The sequence below is a fragment of the Sminthopsis crassicaudata genome, chromosome 2 (assembly GCF_048593235.1).
Source record: "Sminthopsis crassicaudata isolate SCR6 chromosome 2, ASM4859323v1, whole genome shotgun sequence".
Classification (NCBI taxonomy): Eukaryota; Metazoa; Chordata; class Mammalia; order Dasyuromorphia; family Dasyuridae; genus Sminthopsis; species Sminthopsis crassicaudata.
The window spans coordinates 665130101-665153079 of record NC_133618.1 but is presented as its reverse complement, the minus strand read 5'-3'; the positions used below and the strand labels follow the sequence as shown (position 1 = coordinate 665153079).

At 41.0% G+C, this 22979-nt stretch overlaps 1 protein-coding gene across 1 annotated transcript; it reads left to right on the top strand.

Annotated features, from left to right (window-relative positions):
- The first annotated feature begins 964 nt into the window (after nt 1–964).
- On the top strand, nt 965–22276 carry CISD1 (CDGSH iron sulfur domain 1). The gene is made up of 3 exons (XM_074297065.1): nt 965–1184; nt 6901–7106; nt 19870–22276. The coding sequence occupies exons 1-3, from the start codon at nt 1154–1156 to the stop codon at nt 19957–19959; spliced, it is 327 nt and encodes a 108-aa protein (XP_074153166.1). The 5' UTR covers nt 965–1153; the 3' UTR covers nt 19960–22276.
- Nucleotides 22277–22979: the final 703 nt, after the last annotated feature.

Genomic DNA, 22979 nt, shown 5'->3' with positions numbered 1-22979 from the left:
CTGGACATTCCACCTCCCTTTTTCTGTACCACTCTGGCTTTGGTAATTACCTGATAGCCTATTTCCTTTTCCCTTCTCCTTTCTTCAAGCATCTCCCTTTTCTCTTTCTCTTTCTAAAATAAAATAAAAAATTGATAGAAGGAAGGCCAGGAAAAGGATCTAGTACTTGTTCAGTCAAAAGGTCATGCACCCCAGGAGGTGGTGATGAGGGGGCAGAGGGTCCCAAACTTGGGGTGCAACCAGGAGATGGAGCCTTAAGAAGGCCACTGTGCAGAGAGGAGTAATGTGTCTGAGACTGCGGGGACGGAGGCCCTGAGGGGGAGCAGCCGGCCGGGGAGTTCGGAAGAGAGGTCAGGGCTGGAGATGGGAGCTGTGCATTAATCTGGTCCGGTCATCACTGTGCATGCTGGTCCCCCTGGCACCTGGAGAGCCGGAGCCAGCCGTGGAGCATCCGAGGACCCCCGCCTATCTAAGGAGAAGCCCCTCCACGTCTGCTCTGGGAATTCCCGGCCCGTGCCCCGGGTGCCTTTCCACCTGCTCTCGCTCCCCCCGGCATCGCTGCCTCCCTTCCAGCCCCTACTAAAAGCCCACCTGCCTCCCTCGGTTACGGTTTAGTAGGTATTTACTTGCGTTCGATTGTAAGCCCCATGAGAGCAGGAGCTGTCTTTTGGCCTCTCAGTGTACACGCGAGCTCAGCTCAGTGTCAGGTAGACCATAGGTGCTTACTAAATGCGTACCGAGCACCAGTTTTGCTTTGCTCATTCATGCCTTTAAGGATCAGAGTTACAGATACCAGAAGATAACTGAACTCCAGGGAGCCGAGCAAGTCACGTGGGGAGGGAGCCGAGCCAATGGGATAAATGCCGGCCAGTAGGCTCCGGCTAGACAGGAGAGAACCGGCTGGGGAGTGCGCATGCTCGATGCCTCCCGTCTCCGGCCTCTAGTCCCACCCCTTCCACGTGCGTCGGCTGCGCCTGCGCTGTGCTCCCCGGCCCGCCGGCATTGCTTGCCCTCGAGTCGCCTCCGGAGCGTCGGGGTCCGCGGACGGCGGGCGGAGCGAGCTCCGGTGTGCGGTGAGGGCCGGCCGGCTCGAGGTTGCGGCGGCACCCCTTCTCCCCCGCCCATATCCCCCCCGCGGAGCGCCGGCGCCGCCATGGGCCTGCATTCCAACCTGTCGGTGCGAGGTGAGCGCGCGGCCGCCTAACCTTGAGCGAGCCGCGCCAAGGACGAGGCGGGGCGGGGGAGGGGCCGGCCGCGGTCCGGGGTGGGAGTGGGGGTGGGGGAGAGACCCCCTCCGCCCACCCCTCTCCGGACCGTGGAGGTCGGGGTTCCCGGGGAGGGCCGAGTCGCGGCCAGCTCCTGCCCGACCACCTGCTGCCCTGACGCCCTGGGCCGTCTGAGGACCCTCAGGGCCTCTTTGTCTCGAGTGGGGAGAAGGTGGTGCGAGACCCTCGGCCGGGGGTCCCGAGACCATTCCGGCCGAGCCTCGTCCGCCTCTGGGCATGTTGGGAGCCCCTGGAGGGCCAGGATCACCACCCCCCCCCCGTGGAAGCTCCGAGGTGGGCTCCGAGCACCCCTTCCCCGTCCTTCGGGGGACCGAATCTCGGATCCCGTGCCCTGCAGGGTCACCACGCCGCGGGCGGCCGGGAGCCGAAGGGTCCGGGGAAGCCGAGCCGAGCCCGCTGGTTACCGGCCCCTCCCGCCCCCCACGGCTGAGAGCTGTCGCGGTTGGCTGAGGTCCGAGGGGGGGCTTGGGCTCCCGGGCTTCCCGGGCCCGGCCTCTTGAGCACCTGTGCCTCGGCAGCGCTGGCCCGGGGGGCCCCTGGGCTGTGGGGGCTCGTGTCGGCCCACGTGCGGCGGAGTGGGCAGGGCCCGGCCCCCAGCGGTGCAGCGGCCGGGAAGCAGCCGTGGCCCCAGCCAGAGTGCGCAGAGGCTGCCCGGACGCGCGAGAAACATCCCGGTATCTTGAGTACAGTTTCACCCTTCATAAGAAATGTCCTTCTGTGGGTCCCGTTAGTAGTAGCAGCAGCTTCGTTTATTCCCTGTGCTTGAATGGAGAGCATGTCTAGGGTGTAAAAGCGTCGGGAACATTAGCAATGACATTAGCAAAGCTCTCCCATTTCCCCAGGAAACTTGCTTTTTCAAACCTGTAGGAAAACTGCCCCAATCTGACCCGCCAGCAGAATTGTTAGTCATCCCAGCTAACGCGCGGTCAGGTTTGCCAAGCGCCACGGCTTAGTAACACGGGTACCATAAACATCATTGTTCCACAGAACGTGGGTGCAGGTGATGGAGCCTGGGGCCCTGGCACAGAAAAGGGCAGCCTTGCCCCCGCCACGGGGCTACCCTTCTTCCCACTGAAGCAAAGGACTTGGGGATAACTGCTCTGGAGTGAAATTTGCAAATATTCGCCTGAGTGACAGACTGGAGAAGGGCCTAACTTCTCCATTCTATCTGGCCGTGCCCTGCAAGGGCTTCGGATGGATTCAGGGCCCAGATGTCAGATCCTGATGGTGTGACTGAACAATGGGTGAACTTTCAGTTTCCTCCTGTGGCAGGACGGTCTCCTCAAGTTCCCTGGCAGGTGGAGATCCATTGTCTCCGGGGTTGTGACACAAAAGCCACCTTGAGGCTTTCTATTGTTTCTGTTTGCAAGCCCAGATTATTGTGACATAGTTTGAAAATGTGAACTTTCTTGTTGCTCCTACAGCCACCGCTGGGTGAGCTTTGATCATGTTTACACTGGCATCCAGCTGGTGGGTGTTTTTGGGTTCTTTGTTTATTTTGGTGGGATAAATACTTGCAAAAGCCACTGGTTTATTTAAGCTAGGGGTCCCTGGCTTTGGGGGTGACCTCGGAGGCAAGCTGCTGTTAATTGTCTCCAGGAACAAATAGGCCGATTATTGTCCCTCTCTCTCCCATCGCTCTCCATGGCTACTTGTGTGACTGGTGTTGTCATCCCCATTTTACAGAGGAGGAAGCTGAGGTAGATGAAGTTCTAGCCAGACTCGGGGTCTCACCGACTCGAGGCTCTGAACATTGGGGTGCTCTAGGTACGCGTGCTGGACGGTGGCGGCTGCAGCCAGTCTCACACCATCTTGTAGAATTAGGCATTTGCCCTTTGGGGTAAATTTGAAGCTTCCCTTTGCCTCATGTAGTCTTATCTAGTTCTTTCAGCCGGGGGGTCCTTGTTTGCAGTTATAGAACAGTGGCCTTCCATGTTTCTTGGTTCTTTTCCCAAATATTGGAGTAATGGAATTGGAAAAAGAGCTTCGATTTTAATGCCCATAAAGGCAGCTTGGAGGGAGTGAGGAGAGAGAAGAAGGGAACTAGAGTGTGGCGTGACATAGGAAAGAGGATAAGATCAAACCCCATCCATAAGCCAGGCATCTGGAAGGAGGGGGATGCTTGGGGAAGGATCTTCTGAAGAGCAGGGTAAAGATGACTCTTCCACAGGTCCTGCTTTCACTTAGTTGAGTTTGTCTTGCATCTTCCCTTCTGTTGAATATAATCTTGCTCAGAGCCAGAGCAGTTTTAACTCAGTTCCTCATTATTGCCTTAGCTCTTCAAAGGGACAGGTAGGTAGAATGGAAGGCAAGAGCCTGGGCCTTCCAACAAATTATTTTGTTTTTCTGTCCCCAGAGCCTTTCACACACAGGCCCTTCATAGATGTGACTTGATTGGAGAGAACTATGTTTCCATAATTCCCCTGTTTATAAGGATCAAGAAAAAAGTTTTGACTAGAGCTTGAAAAGCTGTAGCAAGATTGAATAGGAGGCTGAATTTATATATGTAAATAGCAACTAGTCGTTCATTCCCACAAGTACTTATTGCTGTGTTAGGTTCTTACTAGGTGCAAAGTCAGTACTTAACAATTCTCTAGCTCAGGGTTCATACCTTTCGTTTAGCTTAGTGTACCACACACTGTTATATTCTGAGTATGTCCCAAAAGGCCACACATACACACACATACACAAAAAATATAGATAGTCCCTACTCTTAAGAAGGTCATGGTGTAATCAGAGAGACAACACAGAAATAGTTGTATATGTACAAAATATAGAATAGATAAGAGGTAATGGAAGGTGTTTGAGAGATATCAGGAAGGCTTCTTGTGGAAGGTGGGAATGTAACTGGGACTTGAAGGAAGCCAGAATCAGAGAATATTCTAGACAAGGGTACAGTCACTGAAAATGACCACATTTGGGAGGTGACACTTCTTTTTTGAAGAGCAGCAAAGAGGTCAGGGTCACTGGGATTAAAAAAACGGCCAAAGGGTGAGTAAGGTTTGAGAAGACAGAAAATAGGAGGGGACTAGGTTTATCAAATGCTTTGAATGCCAAAGGATTTCATCCTGAAACTAGTAAGTCATTGGAATGGACTCAGTGTCAGGCCTGCCCTGTAGGAAGATGGTTTCTATGGCAGTATAGAGAACAGGCTAGAAGTAACTTGGCCTGGAGAACAACAAGCATTCTCTTGCAGTAGTGGTGAGGTAGGGGGATGGGAAGAGTGTCAGAATGAAAGGAGCCAAAGGATAGCTGTTATAGAGGTAAAGTTGATAGGTTTTAGCACTATTATGTGAGATTTACTGAGCCCAGTTACTGAAAGAAAGTGGAGAATAATTAGGATCATTGAAGGCACTGTAGGGGATCATGCTTTTGAAGCTGGCAGGGACCTACATGAGAAGGCTTCAAATTTAGCCCCCTTGTTTTCCAGAAGAGGATACTAAAGCCAGTAGGGATTAAGATCTTGGCTCAAGATCATCCTTGGAAGCACAGAGAGAGGAGAGCCAGATCCTGTGCCACCAGAGCCACAAAAGACTGGCCAAAATGGAAAGAAACACAAGGTTGGAAAAACTCCATCTTAAGAGTTGGAACAAACTAATTAATGGCACCAAGAGAAAAGGGACCAAAAAGACCTGGGAATGTCTGGACAGGTGGGAATAGTGGCCTGGTAAATCCTGGATTACCTGGAGAGCTAGATTTCTGTTGGGCATCAGTGTCTGTGGTACTTTGGGCATACTGGGAAGATGCCAGGGAGCACCCCTCTTTCTTCTCTTAACCTCTTTCCATCTTCTGCTGCTCCATGTGTGGTGTAACAAATATAGTCACAGGATTTGGGGATCGCTTAGACTGGAAGCTGGCTTACCAGGGTGCAATGCCTGCCTCTGGTGTTTGTTAGCTTTATGACCCTAGACATTTGGGTAACTTCTCTGGGCCTCAGTTTTCCTTATCTGAAAAAGGCAGGTAATAATATTAGTGGATCCCTTCCTCACAGGGTTGTGATATTCAGATGAGAGCCTGTATGTAAGGCAATTGAAAACTTGTAAGTATTGATGAGAACCAGTTATTATTGTTTAGTATTGAAGCTACCAGGGGGTGCAGAGCTGGCTTCTCGAAAAACTTCTCCAGAGCAGGATCATGAAAGACCACGTGAACAAGGAAACAAAAATGTACAGGACAGAGTGGGAGCAAATTCAGAAAGAGTCAGATAAACTGGTCAGTGTAGTTCCCAATGAGGAAGTGCCCTCTACCAATCTGGGTCTGGGAGTACTGCCTCAGCTCTCTGACTGGGACTCACCTCGACACAAGACTACCCCTCTATGTGCATTGGGCAGGATGTGACCCAGCACATCCCGGCTGTGTGGCCATATAGCTGACAGTACAGTTGGGTTTGGTTACCCTGTTTCTTCTGCCTTCTCTTTCTGTTTTCTCCCTCAACTTCCTGGGCTCCGGGTCCCAGTGGCAAGTTCCTTCTAGGAGATCCACTAATCATGTTTCACTTTCTCTTTCTTCATCTTCCCCTCCTGGGGCCCAGTCTGCCTTTTCAGATTTCTTTGCTGTGTTGTCTTTCCCATTAGAATGTAAGCTTCTTAAGAGCAGGGCCTGTCTTATGGCTCATGTTTGTATTCTTAAATGCAAGGATTTTAAATATTAATATTAAATACAAGGACGATAAAAGATATCATCAAGGAATTGGGTGATAGGATGAGAATTGGTCCTGTGGCATGCAGCGGTGGAGAACCCAAGAACTGTCCTGGTTCCTTTGTGTCAGAAGAAAGCTAGGAACTCTGGGGTTAGCCAGAGGCAGCTAGATTGCAGTCATTGTGACTAAAAAGGCAGTCTTGGATTTGTGAGTATTTGCTAGCAGCAGAAGGTTTCATCTGTGTTTGCCTATCTGACATTTTAATGTGAATCTGAAGATTAGCATTTTTCAAGGTTTCTGTGAGTAGTCTTTTTCCCTTTGAGCCTTCAAGTGGATTTCTAGATTCTCCCTTCTATTTCTATTTAAATTGTGTTGGCTCAAGGATGTTCTCAGTATTGCCCCTGCAAAGGGCTGTGATAGAATGCAAAATGAAAACATTGTAAAGACAAAATCGTTGCTTATTGGGCCTATCCATCTATTTTTAAAATTGTAAAACTTTTTCAGTGAAAAAAGGAAACTGAGGCAATTTTTAAGCATCCTTCTCACATAACCTGTCCCATTCCTGATTCAGTAACTTGTTCCTTGAAACAAAGATTGAAAAAAAGGGGGGGGGGAAGCCAGGATAGCCAAATCAACAAATTATTTGTGTCTTATTAGTATATGTAATTTTCTTTACCCATAGTCCTTTCCTTTATCAAAGAGGTGGTGTACTTTTTTCCTTCTCTAGGGTCATTTTAATTATTTAGCTTTTGTTGGCCTCTAATTCCTTTCATTTACATTTTTTGCAGGCATGGTATAGATTGTTTTCTTATTTCTACTTTACTCTTTATCCCATGTTTCTTTGAAATTTTCAAATTCATTGTCAAGCAGTGACATTATTCCCACTGTATTCCCACGGTATTTATGTTCTACAGTTTATTTAACCAGAATGCACAAGCTCTATTGATCATGGTTTTCTTTTTCTCCTTATTTTAGTGGAGTGCATCGCAGCTGTGGCACTGGCTGCTGGGACTGCTGTGGTAGGATACCTAGCTTACAAAAAGTTTGTGGTGAAAGAAAAACGCTACAGGTCCATGGTCAACCTTACCATCCAGAAAGACAACCCCAAGGTAGTGCACGCATTTGACATGGAAGACTTGGGAGACAAAGCTGTGTACTGCCGCTGTTGGAGGTCCAAGAAGGTGAGGAGATGAGGGCCTTCCTGAATATCAGCAGATTTGGCCATTCTCAGAAATCCTTTTCATCAGATAATTTTTGCTTGTTCACCTTTTTCAAGAAGCAGGATCAGCTTTTAAAGGGTTCATTTTGCTCAGCTGCAATGTGCCAGGCTTAGTACTGACAGGACGTGACAAAAACATAGCTTCTTTGAGAGGAATGCACGGTGTCAGACCCCAATTTGAAATGTCCTGTGTAATACCAGCAGCTGTTAACCAACCGTATTGGGCTAAGATTAGAGATAGGGATCTTGAAATGGGTGAAATAGTTTCCTGAAGCCAGAGGGGAAGAGGAGATAAATTCACTTCTCAGCATTTCTGGTGATTTTTGTGGTCACAGAAAGAACTTTGTGTACTGTCATTGTTAATTAACAAATAAAATAGATTTCACTAAAGCAAACACTTGAAAGGCTAGAAAAAAATTAGAGAACCGAGATATCCATGTTCCTGATTCTTTTCCTATTAATGTGTTATTTTTTGTTTTTCACTGAAGAGAATTTTTATGTCAACAGAAAATTGTCCCTGGCAAAAACAACTGACTGGCTGAGTCTGCCAAAGTCTAATGTTGTCTTTCGTCACCTCATGGCTCTCTTTCTTTGGACAGAGGGCTTGAGTAGGCTGATGGAGTACTTCTGCCAAGAAGGCCAAAGCAACATAAGGCAGGGGCTAGAACCTAAAGCTTGGGAAGTTGGAATTCTACTTCTGCCTTAACTGCATATTAGCTCTGTGGTCCCTTAGGCTGGGGAGCCCCTTGCCAGCAAGAACCTGCTTCACTTTTTTTTTTTTTTTTTTTTTTTTTTTTTTTTGCTTTTCTTTATGTCTCCAGCAAATAGGATTTAGAACCCCATGGGGTCCTCCCTTTCTTCCCACTCCCATTTTACTCTGTAAATAAAATATGTGTGATTCTATATAATAACTACTAAATAAATGGTAAATGTTGTTGGGCAATTGACAAGCATTTATTAAGTATTTACTAAATATTAGACACTGTATGCTGGGAATGAAAAAAAAAGGCACAAATATAGCTGATGATATGGCATGATCAACAGGTGAGTCACTTAGTTTCCAAGACTCACTCTTTTCTTGTAGAATAGGGTTACAAATGCTTGTACCACTTTCCCTTGCACAGGGTTGCTGTGAAGGAATCACTTTGTATATCTTAAAGTGCTCTAGAAGTCTGAAACATTTGGGCTCTGGCCTTGGGGATACCTGGGCTTATAAAGCTCCGAGGAAGCCTTCTGGAGGATGGACAGCCCCCTGGGGTAGATAATAGGGAAGTTATTTCAAATCATGTTTTTGGCTCAACTGAAACTATTAGACGCAAACACTTCTCCAGCTTCAAACCCTTCTAGACCTCTTCCCTTCCCCAAACCTAACCCTTTTTAGGAAAGTGATTAAAGATTCAGGTCTTTGAAAGTGAGCAAAGAGTGGTTAGAGGGAAAATTCTCTCCTGTCTAGTGAATTTGGCTGTTTTCTCTCACCCCAGGAGGATTCTAATTGGGAGCCCCCCCCCCCTCTAAGCAGGACCCCCTTTGCCCATTTCCTGTAGCTCTGATGATAATAGGTCAAACAGAAAGAAGAGGCCCCTTTGATGACTAAAGGATCCAATAAGAATGAGGGGTTTGGATAGTCATTCTTCCTGTGGTTTTACTGAAAAATTAAATGAACGATAACCCTGAATTGTGCTTTTGCACAATTCAATCTCTTATGAGAGAGATTGGGAGTTTGAAAGGGCTCTGCTGCTCTGTTCACTAGCTCTGGGCTGGGCTGGAGCCTTGAAGGTCTCATCCAGCTCCCAGATCCAGGGATCAGTGTGTCACAGAGAGTTAAGAGCATTGATGTGTCTCCAACACCATCTCCCATGACTCGTGAGGTGGTGAGATTTAAGTAACATCATGTCAGTAAAACCAGCTTGGACCATTAAGTGCCAAGTACCTCATGCAGGTCAGAACTATGAACATAAGGCATCTCTCAAGGCCCTTCTGGATCTAGAACTGGGACTAACTCCTGGATTCAAAATCTCTTATCTGCCACTAACGCTCTGTGATCTTTAGGTAAGTTGTTCAGACTCATCGGGCCTCATCTGTGAGACAGAGCAGGAGGTTGTGCCAAGATTCATCTGGTTTTAGTGTCTAGGACAGGTGGAGAGTATGGATGCCAGAGGCAGAAAGACCAAATAGGAGACATAAACGAGCATAATTAGGGGACGATAAAGCTAGACTAGTGCCGGATCTAGAAAGAGGAAGATGGTGTTGCTAACAATTATCATTGATATGGCACTTTGCTAAAAACTTTGTGAGAGGATCACCTTTGATCTTCATAAATAAAGAGGCTCAATTATAATCATCTCCATTTTACAAATGAGGATGTTGAAGCATGTGGTGAAGAATGACCTGCCCAGGGTCACATAGCTAGTACAAGTCTTGAGGCTGGATTAGCTGGAGGTTTGCCACTTTCAGGTCTAGTACTCGTTCCAGTGTGCCCCTAGCTACATGAGGATGGATACTAACATAGGACGAATCTTAAGGGTTTTGAATCATCAGCCTTTAGTAACTTTTCAAATGAGGACATAGGTAAAAAGATAGGTTGGAGATGGCCAAAGAAGGGTGGTGGTGGTGGGCAGACCAGTTCTTCAGGCTGAGGAGCTGGACCGAGGGGGGGAGGAGAAGGGTTCCATTTTAACCATACTGGATTGGAGGTATTTGGTTATAAAAGAGTAAAAATAACCATGAAACAGTTTGACACAGGTTAAACACTAGAAGATAAGGGAGAGATCCTGTAGTTAGAGTTAGCTAACCCCAACTGGAGGTCAAAACAGACTGGAAGTTAAGGGAGAAGTGGTTAATGAGAACAAGAGCTGATGGAGCTCTGCAAGATTGAGTAGGAGGGGGAGGGGGAGATGGCTGAAACCTCCTTGAGGGAGCCAGTAACTTGAAATTAGCTGTATTGTTAAAAAGCTGCCTTTTAGCAGTGACTCAAGGTCCAGTCTTTGAGGGAGCCACACTCCAGATCACAAGATAAATTGGAGGTAATCAGCATTAGGAACAGCTTCCTGAAAAAAAGAGAGATTTAGTTGGCATTTGAAGGTAGCAACAGAAGCCAGTTGGAGAGGGAGAGAATTCCAGGCATGGGAAATGGCCAGAGAAAACTTCTTAAGGACACAGAGATTCTTGTTTGAGGAACAAGTGCATTGCAAAATATATGGCGGGGTCAACATGAGGTGAGACTTGCAAAGTTGGGGGGAGAGATGGTTAAGCAGTGCTCTGAATGCCAAACAGGATTTTTTATCTCCAGGTCCTGGAGATAGTGGGGGCAAAAGATGTGACATGGTGGTATCTGTACTTGAGGAAGATTGCTTGACAATTGAGTGGGGAGAAGTCTGAGACAGGCAGACATCTTCTTTCCCCTAAGCAGTTCAGGGCTAAAAGGAGGACCTGTCCCAGGATAGAGGCAATCTCAGGAGAGACCAGGGGCTTTGCTCGAGAGAGGTTGAGAAGAAACATAACAGGCCTTCTTGGCAAGTCCTTGGCTACGCGGCAGGAAGGCTGGGAGTGAGCCCATGTAAAACTAGATCCTGAACTGAGCTGGAGGCTGCAGGGTCAGAGAGGGAACAGTGGCCCCAGCTTGTCCCCTGAACGGTTCTCCTTAGGACATTTCTGAGTCGGAATGCTTTCTGCTCCTCTGATCTGTCGTGCCAGGAGGCATGTATGGAGCTTCCCTGCTGAGTCAGATTAGTTCCCAGATTCATTTATTCTCCTTATAGTGATGTTCAGTGCCAGTCACCTTGGAGGCACCAGGGTCCAGGGACAGGCAGATGTTCTGAAGGCCTTACCTCTTATTAACTCTCTAGCCATGGTCAGTCATCTGGTCTTTTGGGGCCTTAGTTTCCTCCATATGAAATGAAAATTGAGCTAGCTGGGCTGTGAGGTCCTTTCCAGCTCTTCTTTATAATACTGTAATCGGCAAACCTTTATTAAATTCTGCTTTGTATCAGATGTCATGGTAGGGTCTGGGCACACAAAACCAAAAATATTCCCTGCTTTCTCAAGCAGCTTACTTTCCCTCGGGAGAGATGATGTTACACATATTAATATGTATACACATGTTATGTGTATACACATTAATATATATATACTATATCTAAAAGCTCATTTTAATTATCACATAAATGCTGCTTTAATTAGGAAATAAAGCAAACTGGAATTGGATTTTGTGGCTTGTGGTGGTGACCGCTTCCCTTTCTCAGTATTTAGAATTAACTCCTTTCATGTTACATTGTAGAATTTTGCCTCGGTTCTCTGGTAAGTTGATCAGCCTGTAGTATGTAGGATTAGTTGCTATTGTTTTAACGATAATAGCTTTTTATTTTTCAAAATACATGCAAAGATAGTTTTCAACATTCACCCTTGCAAAACCTTGTTCCAAATTTTGCTCCCTCCCTCCTGACTTCCCCCCTCTTCTAGACAGCAAGTAATCCAATATTGGTTAAACATGTGCAGTTCTTCTAAACATATTTCCATTTTTATCGTGCTGCATAAGAAAAATCAGATCAAAAAGGAAAAAAAAAAAACAAGCAAACAATAACAAAAGTGAAAATACTATTTGTGATCCACACTCAGTCCCTACAATCCTCTCTCTGGATGTAGATGGTTCTTTCCATCACGAGTCTATTTTAATTGGCCTGAATCACCTAATACTGAAAAGAGCCACATCCATCAGAATTGATCTTCATATAATCTTGTTCTTGTACAATATTCTTGTCTTATCCCAGAAGCTGGGGTCTTTGAATTTACCAAACATTAGATTCCTCTACTCATTGATTATTGTGTCTTGTGAACCTAACTTATTCCACTGCTCAACTAGTCTGTTTCTTAGCCAGTATCAAATGGTTTTGATGACTGCTGCATTCTAATATAGTTTTATCTCTGGTACTACTAGGCCACCTTCATTTGCATTTTTTTCATTAATTACCTTGAAATTCTTGACTTTTTGTTTTTCCAGATGAATTTTATTATTATTGTTTCCTAGCTCTATAAAATAATTTCTTCTCAATTTGATTGGTATGGTACTAAATAAGTTGATTAATTTAAGGCAAAATTGTCATTTTTATTGTTAGCTTGGCCTACCATGAGTACTTCATATTCTTCTAATTGTTTATTTGTCAGTAGGATTAAAAAAAAAAAAACCCTTGTGTACACAACTCTGTGCTAAGCACATTAAGCGCTAGGGAAATTGAAGAAGCCATCTTTCCTTTTTAGAAATTTTAGTCGCCATGCATCCCTTTCCATCCTTAAGCACTCTTACCTTAAACTTTTAAAGTACATTTCAAAGTGACGATAGATAGCATTTGCATAGACCTAAGTTTGCAAAGAACTTTAGAAATAATTGTCTCACTTTATCCTCACAACAACCCTAGAAGGTAGGTGCCATTATAAACCCCATATCACAAATGAGGAAATTAAGTCAAAGATGAACTGATTTGCTCGTGGTTCTGCTGATAATTGTTTTCTTTTTTGGTAGTATGTATTTTAATCTGTGTTTAAAAACATGACCGCTGTAGGGGGCCCATAATTTTTATCAGACTGTCCAAAGGGTCCATGATCCCAGAAAGTAAAAAATTCCTGATCTACAAGCCTTAAGTATTAATAGATGCTTAATTTCAGCTTAGACTATGTATTTCTCACCAAAGAAAACAAGCTTCATGACAGTAGTTAGTAGGAAATGCTTGCTCAGCCCTGTGATCAATCTATAGGTATATCTAGAATAAATTCTTTGTCTAAGAAAACATGGTCACAAAAAGGTAAATGATTACTGGAACAGAAGTAGACTGACTAACGTGAAGGAGACACTCTCAAAATATGAACAAGGAAAGAAAGGTGGAAACCACAGGAGGAAAGACATCATTAAAACACATCTGTCTCTGTTGTGAAATGTAGAGTGCATTACATTGATCAAATGAAATTTATACTTTGTTAAGAAAGACTGTAAGCTCCTGGGATGCTCTTAGTCTTTGGGGTGATTTGAATCAAACCCATTCTGAGTTATAGGCAGAAGAGTTTTGTAGTCTATCAATACCCCTTTTCCTTAGATATATTTTCAGATTAGTGTTTATCCAGGATACTTTTTTTTTTTTTTTTTTTCTAGTTTGAATTGGGAGCAGGGAAAGGTGGTTAGAATTTTGGGGTTTTTTTAGGTTGTTGAACTAACCTGAATGCAGGACCAGCATTTGCTGAGATGGAAGCAGGAGATTAGAAGGAAATGAGATACTGTTGTTTATCTCTTTGCTTCCTAATATAAATGCCCTTTATGGACTAAAGAATGGTGTTGATCTCAGCAGTTTCCTAAGCTTAAAGCAACCATCCCTAGAGGTTTCTTGGCTAAAGCTGCTGTTGATGTGCGATAGTTGGGAAATGTATTTTATAACATTGTTATAACATATAACAAATTCTTTGCCTTCTGTATCCTAAGGATCATGGGGACTTCCAATCTACTTTGTAGCTGAAATCTCCTAAATAGATTGTTTCTATGCATTAGAATGAGGAGGAATGCATTCCTCCTTGAAAGCAGGAACTGTTTTGTTTTTTTTTCTTTGTATCACCTTGCTTTGCACATAGCAAGTGCTTGAATTATCCATTTTTTGAAAATGGGAAAGAGCGAAATCATATTTGTCCAACAACTGAGATCAAATGGTAGGATGGGTCAGGGTCAATCAGGGGATTGCATTTAAGACTGCACTGAGATATTTTTAATTGAAGGAAGAAAGGTACTTTATTGGAATTTTTGGAAATTGGGGTTGATTTCATTTTCACACTGTGAGCTAAGCTGATAAACTGATATGTGTATATCAAGGTAACTGAATTCTCCTGTCTTTATATATAGCTGTTGAGTTAAAAAAGAAATGGCAGATTGTAATGCTTCTTGAGTGTCATTTTCATTAACAAAATGCTAACTGTTTTTGAGCATTTTGACAAAGGAACCCTCCTGAATTTCATTAAACTACCTCCACAAACTGAGCTCAGCAATAACCAAAACCATGTCTGGAAAATGATTAAATATCATGTCCTTTTCTGTCTGAAGCTGAACCCCAATGACTCTGCCCTTTAACATATGGTCAAGCACTCCTTAGTCCTATATTAAGAAACACCCATGGGTTAGCCTGGGTAAAGAACACACACATCATTGATGTGAATGTCAGCATCTTCCTTTTCATTTCCAGCTTGAGGTTTTCCCATTGGGATTCTGATAGTTTAACTTGATTTAATTTGAAATGTTCCTGGGAGGTTAAGAAAACCATATAGCCCATACATGGACTAGAAATCAAAGAATTGCCTGATGCTAGCTCAATTTGTTAGTTTCTAATGCTTTCTGTCCTTCACCCTTGTCTTCTCTTTTACCTCTTAAGTTATCCATATCTCCTCTTCAAGCCCAGCTCAGCTGCCACCTATGACATCCTATCAACTTGTTAGCTCCTACTATGTGACTTTACTATTTATTTGGGATATACTTTGCATTTGCATATTTCCATTTAATTTAACAAATATTTGTCCAGCACTTGTCATGTGCTGGGGTCTGGTTGGATGCTGTGGACAAATACAGAAAAGAACCAGTTTCTCCCTTAAGGAATTTAATATTCTGTTTGGGGAAACATAAAGTAGTTCAGTTGGGGATAATGCTGATAATTAGAGGATTAGCAAAACCTGTGATGGAGGGAGCCTGGAGCTGAATCTTAATAAGAAATAGAAATCATACAAGCAATAATTAAGGAGAATAACATCAATGAGACATCATACCAAAATTTGTGGGATGCAGTCAGAATTTTAGGGGGAAAATTAAATTTCTAAATGCTTACATCAATAAAATAGAGAAAGAATAGATCAATGATTTGGACAGACAACTTAAAAATTATTTTTTTAATTAATTCCCAATTAAAGACAAAAATGGAAATCCTGGAAAATCAAAGGAGAGATTAATAAAATGAACATAAGAAAACCATCGAACTAATAAAAAAATTAAAAACTAATTACTGATTTTATGAAGGGGAAAAATCCCAGTAAAATAGATAAATTATTGGTTAATTCAATTAAAAACAAGAAAGAAGAAAACTAACTTGTCAGTATCAAAAAATGAAAAGAATAATACGTTACCAATGGAGATGAAAATAAAGCAATTATTAGGAATTATTTTTCTCTGTCACATATCAATAATTAGAACAATCTAAATCAAATCAGTAAGTATTTACAAAATATTAATTTGCCCAGATTAATTGTAGAGAAAATAGAGTACTTAAGTCTTTTAGAAAAAGAAATTGAACAAGTTGTAAATGAACTCTCTAAAGAAACCCCCCCCCCCCAGCACCAAATAGATTCACTAGTGAATTCTACTAAACATTTAAAGAATTTCTGTACTATATAAACTCTTTGGGAAAATAGGCAAGGAATCCTACCCAATTTCTTTTACAACATAAATATGGTGCTGATACCTAAACCCAAAAGAGTAAAAACAGAATAAATCAAATTCCCTAGTAAACATTAATGCAAAAGTTTTAATGAAATGTTAGGGTTTATTTACTCTCCCTAACTAATGCTAATCGGTCCTTATTCCTGGGCCTATCAGAAATACTGGTAAATATAATATCATCAATCTTACCTCTATGTTGAGGTCCTCCGGCTACTATCTCATAGAAAGTAGTTTGAGGGGCAGCTAGGTGGCGTAGTGGATAGAGCACCAGCCCTGAAGTCAGGAGGACCTGAGTTCAAATCTGATCTCAGACACTTAACACTAGCTGTGTGACCCTGGGCAAGTCACTTAACCCCAGCCTCAGAAAAAAAAAAAAAAGTAGTTTGAGCATAAGAGAGCACCCGAGAGTTTAAATGAGCTTAAACTTTATTCCCATAAATCACATCTACTCTATGACCTCCTGCACATACCTTAGTAGAGACCTTCCAGTCCAGACTCTAGGTGATAAGAAGGAGAAAAAGGAAGAAGAAAGAGAGAAAAGGGAAAAAGGGAAGGGCGCTTCTTGTCTGGAGATTAAACTGGGTCAATGAGATCACAGACACAAGCCAATCAACGATGAAATGTACTTCAAGAATACATCGGGGATGAATTCTTTAAACTTTTAAAGGGTGATAAGAAAATTAAGGAACCATGAAATATTTCACAGGTCATAGCTAAATAAAGGAATGATTTTTGTCCAAACAAGATAGAGCGCATTAGAAAATGTAAGATGGATAAATTTGGCTATATCAAATTTAAAAGATTTTGCATAAACAAAACCAGTGCACCCACAATCAAAAGGAAAGCAAGTATACAAGTCAATCATTAATAGGTATATGGCCTAAGGAAATTAGCTAGCAGTTCTCAGAAGATGACCTCAGCACTATCTTTAGTTATCTGAAAGAATGCTCTAAATCATCATTGATTAGAGAGGTGCAAATTAAAACTTGTGATAACCATCTCACTCTTATCAGTTGCTAATACGATTGGAAAAGAAAATGGCAAATGGAAAAATAGGGACACTAATGCATTGTTGCTAGAATTGTAAATTGAGCCATCCATTCTGAAAAGCATTTTGAACTATACCCAAAGGAGAATAAAACTCTGCATACCGTTTGATTCAACAATAGCACTTATTAGGTCTGTGTCTCACAAAGTTAACAAGAAAAGGACCTATATATATATATTAAAATATTTAGCGGCTCTTTATGTTGTGGTAAGGAATTAGAAATTGAAGGGAGTGAACAAATTGTGGTACATGATTGTGTTGAAATACTGTTGTGCATAAGTGACCAGTGAAATTCTTTCAGAAAAACCTGGGAAGGTTCACATGAAATGATGCAAAGTGAAGTGAACAGGACCAGTCCATAGTAACAGTTATAATGTAAGGATGATCACCTGTGAATGACTTAGCTATTCTCAGCAACATGAGAATCCAACACAATTCTGCAGTACTTATGATGAAAAATATTATCTGCCTTCAAAGAAAGAGCTGATGGAATCTGAATGTAGATTGAAGCACTTTTTAAATTTAATTTTATTCTTAAGTGGTTGGTTGGGAATGAATGGGTTTGTTGAGAGGTTGATTTTGGTTTGGTTTGGTTTGGTTTTTTCCTTTTTTCTTTTTTTTTTTTTTTTTTCTTTTTCTTTTGCAACATGGCTAATATGGATGTTTTCTATAATTGCACATGTATAATCTATCAAATTGTAGAGGAAGGGAAGGATACAGAACTCAGATTTTTTAAATGAGCATATTAAAAATTTTTTTGCTTTCATGTAATTGAGGGGAAAAAATACAAATTAATTTTTTTTTAAAGGAGATAGAGGGGAGGGAAAGTACATTCCTACGTGATACATGCAACTTATGATGTGTCATAGAGTTAGGAGAGCACATATATTCTACAGAAAGCAGTAAGTTGGCCAATTATGCATTCAGTTTTTAACCCCTCCTTTCTTCCCCCAGCAGAATGTCAGCTACTTGAAGGCAGGGATTTGTGGTTTTGCTTTTGTTCTTCTAAGATCTGCTTCTGTGCCCATCATATAAGAGTCTATTAATAAATGTTTATGAATTTGTAAGTTTTATAACTGTATAAGTTTATAACTGTTGTTATAAACTGTTGTTTATAACTCTAAATAGTTGAATGCCAAACATGCCAACATTAATTTTTTTTTGAGTTAGTAAAATCCTATTTATTTCTTTTTATGTTCTTCTTTGAAGAAGAAGAAAAAAGAAAAAGAAAACCCTTTAGACAAATATGCAGTCTCAGACAAAACAGATTCCCACATTGAACATAGCCAAAAAAAAAATGTTTCAATCTGTACCTTGCGTCCAGGACTTCACTGTCAGTGTCAAAAGCCCTTTAATATTGCGGCTAGTTATTGAGTTTATCATAGTGCTTGAGTCAGAGTTGTTTGTCTTTATGGCACGGGTTGTTATTGTACAGTTATAACAACAACAATTTCTTGTTGCTCACTCAACCAAGGCTCCCCAAAATTTCTCTGAAACCACTTTTTCTATATTTTTAATTGTGTGATTACATTCCATCATATTCATAAATAACATAATTTGTTGGATCATTCCTTAATTGATGGGCACCTTTTTCATTTCCAAGTCTTTGCCACTTTCTAAGACTTTGCTACTTCTGGGTCCTTTAATTTTTTATTTTTTTTTTTATTTTTTTTACATTTTGAGGTATAGGATCACTGGATCAATGAAATATGTATGTTTTCACAGCTTTTGGGACATAGTTTCAAATTATTTTCCAGATATGCTGGATCTTTTTAAAATCTAGTGGCCCAAAGACAGTAATAGCTACTAATAAAAGCTGATATGAAGCTCTACTGAAATTAATTTGCAATTTTTAAAATTATGTTTTTGATGGTAGAAAGTTTTAGTCAGTAACAGCCAACCATCAGTTACACATATCCCAATCCTGTCTCTCATTAGGTGATCTTCCGTAGGTCATATCATCTGCAGTAGAGCTCTGGCTGGACTAAATAACCTAAGTTTCTTCTTTGCTCTAAAAGCAAGCAATAAGCATTCTTGGTGACCTGCATTTAATATGGTAAAGTTCAGTGGTTGAAAAACTTAGTCCTTTTGTGAACATGTCATGATAATAAGAATGTTGTATGTGAACAGATACCTTGAAAGATAAACTGAGAACAATACTCCTTTTCTCCTCCTCTTCCCTCCTCTTATATTGAGTGCTTACCATTTGATTCCTCTGGCTTTTAGGCTGCTAATTATGTGAATTGATTTTTGTTTGTTTGTTTTTTCAAGAAATTGCATTTGATCTAACAAGCAGCACTATGGTATGATATTATTAAAAGATATAAAAAAGAGATTGGTTTGCAAACCATTCTATATCCATTGTTCCCTTTAATTCTCAACAAAAACCCAGAGTTCAAATTCCATCTAAAACCTTTAGAAGCGAGTGACTTTTGGCAAGTCTGGTTTTAATCTCTCTGGGCCTGAGTTTCCTCATCTGTAAAATGAGAGTGACAGGCTTGAGACCTTCTAAGGTCAGCTCTAAAGTTGTGTTCTTAAGAACCCAGTGGGGCAAATTCTATTATTATCCCCATTAGAGGCAGCAAGATGGCCTACCAGATAGAATCAGGAAAACCTGAGTTTGAATTTTACCCTGGGCAAAGTGGTCTCAGTTTGCTCATCTAAAATGTAAAAATGGGCATACTAATAGTTTCTACCTCTCAGCCTTGTTGTAAGGATCAAATGAGATAACATTAGTAAAGCATTTTTGATTCAGTTGTTTTCAGCTTTATTCAACTCTTCATGACCCCATTTAGGGCTTTCTTGGAGAAAATACTGAAGTGATGTGCCATTTTCTTCTGTACAGAAGGAGCTGAGGCAAACAGGGTAAAGTGACTTGCCCGTTGTCACTGGGCTATGAAGTGTCCACTTCACCCACAGTACATTCACTTTTACCTCAAAGTGACTAAGTACATGCTAGTTTTTGTTGTCCATTTTCCAAATAAGGAAACTGAGGATATGAAAGGTTATAATTGTACAGGGTCAAAGAACTATTAATCGACTGAGCTGAGATTTGAATTCGATCTGCCTATTCTCCCAGTGGGCATCAAATGAAATAATATATGTGAAGTACAAAGTAATAATAATAATAATACAGGAAAAAGCCAGCAGCTGTCAGCTGGGATTATCATCTTAATTGATCCCACAATCACCGTTCATTCCTCTCTCTCTCTCTCTCCTTTCTAGTTCCCGTACTGCGATGGTGCCCACACAAAACACAATGAAGAAACTGGAGACAATGTGGGACCACTGATCATCAAAAAGAAGGAGGCATGATCGGTGGCCAGTGGAGACTACTTTGTCCTGATGTTGCTGATTGTTTTTACAAGGAATTCTTTTGCTTCTGTCCAGTTCCCTTTCCCCCAATAAGCTAAGGCTTTCATTGATGTGCCCTCTGCCTTACTACCTGTCCAAACACCGTGGTGACCCTCTCTGTAAAGCATCCTTCTAGCCTGTGGGTTGTTCTTCTGTCTTGTAGGGATTGTGTTCATTGGTTTCTTCAATTTCTAATAATGACAGGATTTTCTTGGGTCTGTATGTTGATGTTAATATATTAAATTATTTTCAAAATCATGTATATGCAAATTGTAATTGCATGCCACAAACAGATTCGTCACAAAGGGCCTTCCAAAAAGAGTATAGTTTTTGTTTAAAACTTAGAAGGCCTGATGTGGCTGGTTAAGAATTTGGCTTTTTACTCAGCACACAATAGATAAGGAAATGGGATATATAAAATTTATTTGCAGAGTTGATGATCTAAAAGAAACCATTTTTATTCATGTTTGCACATGACTGTCTTCAAGGAATGGAGAGACAGATTCGCAGGGATCTTTGAGATGATTTAGTTCATGTCCTTGCTTATTTTTCTCTCACATAAATACGTCATATATTTAGGAGGCAGAAACCAATCCTAGATATGTTTATCCAAGAGTCATTAGATGCAAAATAGTTGAGCAAGCACTAAGATTCCTTGAAATGTCAAGGTGTTGGTTTTTTGTCTACAAGCTGCTGTTGAAAACTAGTCACGGAGGGCAGATGGGCTAGAAAGGGAGGTCAATATCTCTTCTTTCATAATACTCTTCCTTTTTGGAAAGAGTAGTTAGAGCAGAGCAGTTGAAAGGCCCTTGCTGCTGGGAATGGGGAGAGCATCTAGATAGTTGGGGAGAATTTTCATTGCTTTACTGATGGTTCTGTTTAATATCATTGTCATTCAAATGGCACATGCACTTCCACACCTCCATTGGAACCCTCCCTTGTAATACATAGGTCATCAGGCCAAACAAGTCAGTAAATTTGCCATGTGTGCACAACGTATGCCTCTGAAGTCTACATCTACTCATGCTAAGAGTGTGAGGCATGTTTCAAATGTAGCTGATGTTAAGGACATTTATTTGAAGAGGAAAATAGCATTAAATCATATTCTTCTAAATGTGTGAGGTTTTTTTCTTAATTTCAAAAAAGGCAGAAACTCAATAATAAGTGGTTACATTTTTGTGACATAGACCAAAGAAAAACATTTCAGATTCTTGGAGGAGAGAGAAAAAATAGGAAAATTGAAAATAACTATTAATAACAGAAGGGTTAAAACTAGTTCTTATTTATCTTAAATAGCAGAGTTTGAGGTTTTTTTCCAAAGATTTAAAGTAGAAAGATGAGAATTTTCTGATCAGTATATTTAAATAAAGGAAATTAGGAGTTTACTGACATTATTAGTTAGAAGAGTTTGAAAAGATGCCACATATGAAATATAAATGTTTGAAGACAGAAGAGAAACAAGTTTCACATAAACCTGGTTCAGAAAACTTGCTAATTCCAAATATCAGAATTTAATCTGAACTGACCAAATCCATGATAAAGGCAGAAAGTGACTTTTAGCCATTCCTTCTGATAGAGTTGGATTCTTAGGAAGCAAAGTGTTTCTCTTATAATCTGAAGTGTCTTGAATTGATATTTACTAAGGGCCAGTGAGTGGCCAGCTCACCATCACGAATACTGTGATGAAAACAGATGTTACTCTGTTGCCTCACTGGAGCCTTTTGCTATGAAAGGAGCAGTATTGTACACTCTGCAATATGTATGCAGAATATCCAGCTTGATCTAATAGATGTCCTCTGTGTAATACATGGAAATCTATCAGTTTCCCATAACACTTTTCCCATGAGTTAGATTTTCTTTGATCAATTTTATGTTTTTCCTAGAAGTGAGTTCAGTAGAGGCAGCAATGATCTTTAAAAAGCTTACAAGTTGTCTTAATCAGAAAACCTCATCCAAGAAATCAGCTCTTCTTAGATTTAACCCCCAAATTACGAATGAACATATACATTGAGTGTAGATTAATTCAGTTGACCGTGGTTTTAACTTGGAAACGTCCTACACTGTGACTTTGGTCAGGTGTTTTTTACAATTTTACCGAATTAAAAGTTTGTGATAGTTCTCAGAATACCTGTTGAGCAGCAAGATGAGGGTTTTTTTTTTTTAATCTGCTCTTGATCACATCTTTGATAATAGCAATATAATATACTAAATGTACTTTCAAGGGCATGTTCACATTTTGTTATAAGATTTTGAACTAAAGTTACTTCATTCTGTGAAATACTGTGTTTCTTTTTTTTGCTTAATTAACTTAGGAACTGGAGAACTGGTCGAGATGGCATGAATGTTGATGGGAATTCACATGTACAGTGTCACATGTGAGGGGGAGACATCTTGATTCTTTTCCTCCTTTAAGGCCCTTCCTGGAAATTGAATGTAGAAATGAGTTCCAAATGGCTTTTGTTGGTAGCTTAACATTAGGAAAACAGTTTCTCCTCTTTAATCATTTTCTCTATAATAGGAATAATTTACCTTAAATTCACAAACATTTTCTGACTTTTTCTTTTTCATCCCTTCTTCCCCATATATACACACATAGTCTATAATGTAAAATATATAGCATGTAACATGTATTTAATTTATATAGAGAATTATAATTTAATATAATTTTTCCTTTGTAATCCCATATAACTGTAAATTTAAAAACATAATTCTGAAAATGGGTTCAGACCAAAGGAGTCCAAAGGCCCTAACAGATTATGATATTCCAAGTCCCAAAGACTCAGGTCAGATTCTTTTCTTCTCTTTTTTTCTGTTAGCTGTGGGCATTTACTGCTAGGTTGAAAACAAGCATGATTGATCCTTTGCAGAAATATGAGTTTTAGGATCTTGATTAAGCTAACATTTATATATTGAGAGACAACAGATCTGGTTTTGGAGTCACGAAGACAGGTTCAAATCCTGCCCTCATGTTGTTGTGAAAT